The sequence below is a fragment of the Glycine max genome, chromosome 11, assembly GCF_000004515.6.
Source record: "Glycine max cultivar Williams 82 chromosome 11, Glycine_max_v4.0, whole genome shotgun sequence".
In the NCBI taxonomy this organism is placed as follows: Eukaryota; Viridiplantae; Streptophyta; class Magnoliopsida; order Fabales; family Fabaceae; genus Glycine; species Glycine max.
The window spans coordinates 38,550,537-38,556,388 of record NC_038247.2 but is presented as its reverse complement, the minus strand read 5'-3'; the positions used below and the strand labels follow the sequence as shown (position 1 = coordinate 38,556,388).

Sequence of the window (5,852 nt, the reverse complement as noted above, 5' to 3'; positions counted from 1 at the left end):
TGTTATCACTCACCCTTTTGTCTAATCTTCTAAGCTGTATTGTCGCATGTCTCTTATGATTGAGACTCTATGCGTTACTGTAATTGTCTTCATAGAAATGAGAACGCTGGCTAACATAAAGAAAAAGATTCTTGTCGTGAAATTAATATGACATTTTTTCTCTTCCAAGTTTCCAGCTAGAATATAATGGACAGCAAGTGCACCATAGAGACTAAGAGACCCATGACGTGAGTCGGCACACCTTGTTTTGTCTCTTACACGTGCTCATTACACCATGAAAAGTTAAAATCCCGAGTCAGGCTGTGGACTAATTTCCATAAAGTGCCAAAATTTGGTGTCTATAGTCTATTACACAAGCAAAAAGCGAACAACATCTAAGGTCCACACTAATTTCTGATAATTAAAAAAGGATGGTAAAGTGAATTTTCTTTCTCTGGCTCACACACTACAAGCATATAACAAATCCTCTAAAGTGAATACATATATATGATCAATTTGTTTGATTATTAGCAAAGTAAACACCACTTGGTGTACTGTTTAGCTAAATTTTTGTACTTCACAGAATTTAATCTGCTACGTGTGTGCACACACACGCACGAAAAATTATTTTTTCTTTTAAGAGTATGTTTTAATTACTCATACATTGATAAAAAAACTTTTTTTATAGAATTCAAATTTAATTAATATAAATATATATTAAATCAGATAATATCATATCTTACTAATCACACATACTATACTTAAAATATTTTTGTGAGATGACTCAACAAAAATTATTAAGGTAAATATCTTAGAGTTTTTTTATGTGGAGAAGTAATTCACGAAATTCATTTTAATAGTTAAATGTATATTATGAAAAGCAATCTTGCGAAGGTTTTCTGTGACGGCGCACGTTAAAATAAATAAAAATAAGAAACATTAGTATTTAAAATTCTAAAAATAATTCAGTACTTTTTTTTTTCTATAAATCAATAAAGAGTAATGAGTTCGTTCAAAAAAAAAAAAATAAAGATTAATGAGTATCACTTTGATTTCTTAGCATTTGCCAAATCTTCCAAAGTGTATCTAGCTATATTTTACAAAATAAATAATACATTAAAAACAAATATTTAGTAACTTAATAAGAATATGTTTAATGTGTGAATTAATATATTTGGTACGACAGATATTAAATATATTAAAAAACCTAGCACGTGTTAGCGATTTGGAGTCTGTTGATTAGAATAACATTTTAAAACTATATTATAACTTATAATTTGGCACTGATAGAGAGATGAGGATTTTAATTGGGGAACATATATAAAAACAAATGGGTCCCTTGCTTCTACGACAAGGGGGAAAAAGATGGAAAAGGACGAATTCTTCTTCATGTCTTCTTTTAGTAACGGGGACGCATGGGAAGGGAAAGGGAGGACAAGAGTGGAGCAACCAGGCTAAAAAGCTAACACCATTAAAATTCATTTTGGCTTCCACATACCACGCTTGGCCCCCAAAGTTCCTCCCACATGGTATTATGAAAACAGGACAGAGACATAAGATATAGTGCTGGCTTGTGGTGGGTCTACTACTCCACACCAACAAGTGTTTCTTTTGGAGAAGTAGCCACCTTAGAAAATCTTCAGTGAAATCCATTTTGAATTCTTTTTTGTCTTAAGATATCATATAAAATATAAAAACTTTTGTCATTTTTCTTTAATGGTAGAACTTAATTTGAATTGTTGAGTTTTACTTACACATAAATAAAATAACAGAATCTCTCTTTTCTCTCAAATAATTTTAAAAAATAATATTTTTTTTTATAAAAATGAAATTTTTGAGAATTCTTTTCCTCGAATCTAACCTTTAGCATAAAAAACTCTAGAACAAAAATAATAATAGATCTAGTGAAAAAGGATTCTTGACCTCAAGAACCAGCAAACTCCTACTAAAGATACTCTTAAATTGGAAAAAAAAAAAAAAAAAAGATACTAGTTTATCATACTCGTGCCATGAATGAAATGAAAACTTATTATTATAAATACATTTATACATTTATAGTTATTGTTGGTAGGCTGACACAAGCGATCAATTAAGAATTTGGAACATACTTTCACCTTCTCAGAGGTGTGGGTTTGAATCTCTTGATATCACTTTCTCCGCTTGTGGATAATCTTTTTCATAGAAGTCCCTTGGCATCTAGAAGCTAATTGAGTAGATACAATTAAATGGAACTACTTGGAGTTCGAACTTGTGCTATAATCCTCTAAGTGCTATTATTACTAAATGCTAACAGCCTAATATGTCATTGGCACCTTGTCAGTAGTATTAGGAGTGCTTCTTATTCTACCAGTTTTTTTAACAAAAGCTTTAGTTATTATTGTTATGAATGTGATTTTACTTGTAACTCAATGTTCTGCTGATAAATATATTACTATTTTCATGTTCATGTATTTATGTTGGGCAGTTGTGGTGTTGAAGTTATCGTCTCGTTAATTGTAATCTAATTTATATTTATGTTTACCAAAAAAAAATCTAATTTATAATTGGGTTGTGTTGATTTTATTGAGTTCCGATTTAGAATGACATTCTTTCTAACCTAAGCTTCCAAAATCATATAATTTCCCTTTTAGCCTAGAATGGTGATGTATATTTAGAATGGAAAATATTCAAATTATCCCTGCTGAATTTGTTTTGGTCATTAGTGTCCAACATGTGTGTTGCCCAATTCATGGCTATTGGAGTTTGCAATGATTCCTAATGAGACCTCTTAATGAGATTGAGACCGTTTTCAGTATGGTTTATCTATTTGATTGCAACATTATTTAAGTACCCATTTTCTTTTCGTTGTCTTTTCCTTTAAGTTGTTCTCAGTGTTGACCTTTCTATTGCGTAGTAAATCAAAACGAAGACTGAATTAGGATCATATTTGAACATTTTGAAAAGATATACATCAAAAGTAGTATTTTAATTATTTTTTTCCACAACAACTCTACTATCATGTGTAACCTTTTCCACCCTCCAGTATCTTCTACAGCCTCCCAACAATTGAAAACACATTTTAAATGAATTAAAATTAACAGTGATACCTGACATGAATACGAAAACAGTAGTCGTCACTCGAGAGTGCTCCATTGTAAAGAAATAAGGATACGGATACTGCTCTATGTACATGAAGATATATACTTGTATATATTTAGTAGTTGTTAAACAGTTATATATTTGAACTGCATGTTTTGATCTAATGGATTCTGATACACATGCATTCTAAAATGAAGTGAATTTGAGTAGAGGGAGGAAAAAATTGTTAGAAAGAAAAAGTAATAGATATAATAAGTGATATAATAACAAAGATAAAAAGAAAATGTTTGACTGCAAGCTGTATAAGTAAGAAATATCACATTTATTGAGAATATGCAAGTTTGATAATATAAAATGAGAAAGACTCAAACTAAATACTTTAAGGTTTTGTGTTAATTGTGATCTGATGTCCAGTTTGTTTATCTAGTTTGTGCCTTTAATGAAAATTTGAGTATATTTTTATAATCTTTCAAATCTAATACACTAATGATTAGATACCGAATATTGGTGTTGTGGTGGTACGGAAATCTTCATCCCCAATTTTTCTGCTCAATCACTGGAAGAAAAAAAAAAAGGTTTATAATCAGCTATGCATAAATGAGCTGGGACACCCCAATTATTTCTCATATCTATAAGATTTTCAGCAATGGTTGCCTCATCGTGCTCAACTACTTCCGTCCACGAAGTAAAATAAACCCAATAAAATATAGAAGCGATTAAGGAAAAAGTGAAAGAAAACTAACAAACAAAAAAGAATCCACATAATTAAGAAAGCAGACAAAAAGAGACATTATTGCATTGGTGTTGCATCATAATCCACTTAGATAACTATTGAACTATGAGTTATATTATTTGTATAACATTACTTTTTCTCTATCTCTCATTACACTAATCATCTCAACTCATCTCAAACTTTTCCTCTCTTTTTTCTCCCATCTCTCTCTCCATTGTATATAAATAAATCTGTATAAAAATAATATAATACAGGTACACTTTTTCTCAGATAAAAACATTTCAGTTGGTGACAAAAATAACCAAGCGTCACTTCAACAACCAATCGAACACTTGGTTCCTGTAGAGTGTAGAACCAGTGTGTTGATGAGGTCAACCGTTGAATATAAAAAGAAAAAAGAAAAAGGACAATAATTATCATCTTAGCTAGACACATGTACTTTATTTAAACTCGTCCTGAACCATAGACAACAAGTGCTAAGTGCAAGTGCAAGCAAAAAAAATATGGCATACATCGCCACCACGGTTGGTGCAAGCAGTGTCACCACAGTGGATTGCCAGAAACAAGTGAGATCATGGAGGCTCCTACGTTCCCTGGTGGAACTTCTAATCCCCACTTGCAACTGCACCTTCGTAGAAGAAGAAGAAAACCAATCACCACAAAAGTGTCTCCAAAATCATCCACAACAACAACAACTCATGATGACAACTTCAACCACAATCACTGGCACCATCTTTGGATACCGCAAAGGAAAGGTGAGTTTCTGCATCCAAGCTAATGCTAACTCAAGCAACCCTATTCTGCTGCTGGAGTTGGCACTTCCCACAAGCGTTTTGGCTAAGGAAATGAGAGGTGGCACACTCAGAATTGTGCTGGAGAGTAGCACCACCACAGGAACATGCAGCAACAATGTTAACAATAACAACAACAACCTTTTTTCCACGCCTTTGTGGAGCATGTACTGCAATGGAAGGAAAGTAGGGTACGCTGTTAAGCGTAGGCCTTCAAATGGTGACTTTGAAGCCTTGAGTTTGATGCGTTCAGTTGCTGTGGGGACTGGTGTTATAAACAGTAGTTGTTGCAGTAAGGAGGATGAGATTATGTACCTTAGAGCCAACTTTCAAAGGGTTCGTGGCTCCTCCAATTGTGAGTCTTTCCATTTGATAGACCCAGAAGGAAGCATTGGCCAAGAGCTTAGTATTTTCTTTTTCAGGTCTTCTAGGTGACCTTTGTTAATTTTTTTATTAACTATTATGTATATATTTTTAAGAGTTTGTTTCATTCAACACTTCAACTTAATTACCCTTTTTTGAGCCGCGACTATGGCATGGCTTTATCCTATGCTCTGTGAGTAAGTGTAAATTTAAATGTACTCTTTCCTTCCTTTTTCATGGCTGAATGTGACAATTTGGGAGAGGGAGCGTGTCAAGCCTATATAGTCTGTCTTGCCCCCAAACCCCCCCGTCTTGGTTGTTACAGTTAAGAATTTTCTGTTTAACAGTTTGGTCTGAATATTAATACCACTATACCTGATTACCTTTTATATAAACCTTCAATTTTAGCAACTACCAACTTTCCTTGTGTTCTAGTTTTTAATTTTGTCATTTCTAATTTTATTTTTCTCCCGATCTCCTCCCCTAATTAAGAAAAAAGAAAATTATACATGGATACTTCATGTTAGTAAATACTTAGAAAGAGAAAAGAAATTAAATAAAAGAGAAATATGAATGTATAGATAATATAATGTGAAATAAAAAAAAAATGAGTATTAATGATGTGTTTACACTATTAAGATATCCAAAAAAAAAATCTTAATAAAAATTATCAAGTCCCACTATTTCATCTACGCAAACAGTTATACCTTATAAGTAGTGTAATATCATATTCTTACATAATATTTTTTTATCGTACATTTTTCCTACTTTTTTTTTAAAATCAACATTAATTACTAGACTTATTTCAAACTTCTTTTTCTTTTCTTTCTATATCTCTATATATTATAAAAAGTATTATATGAGTTCTTAGTAAAAATAAAAATGTTCTTGTAATCATCTCATGATTT

General features: G+C 31.8%; 1 protein-coding gene across 1 annotated transcript; it reads left to right on the top strand.

The window, feature by feature from the left end:
* Window positions 1–4,136: 4,136 nt before the first annotated feature.
* Window positions 4,137–5,465, top strand: LOC100805400 (protein MIZU-KUSSEI 1). Its single transcript, XM_003537513.5, has one exon. The coding sequence runs from the start codon at window positions 4,294–4,296 to the stop codon at window positions 5,014–5,016; it is 723 nt and encodes a 240-aa protein (XP_003537561.1). The 5' UTR covers window positions 4,137–4,293; the 3' UTR covers window positions 5,017–5,465.
* Window positions 5,466–5,852: the final 387 nt, after the last annotated feature.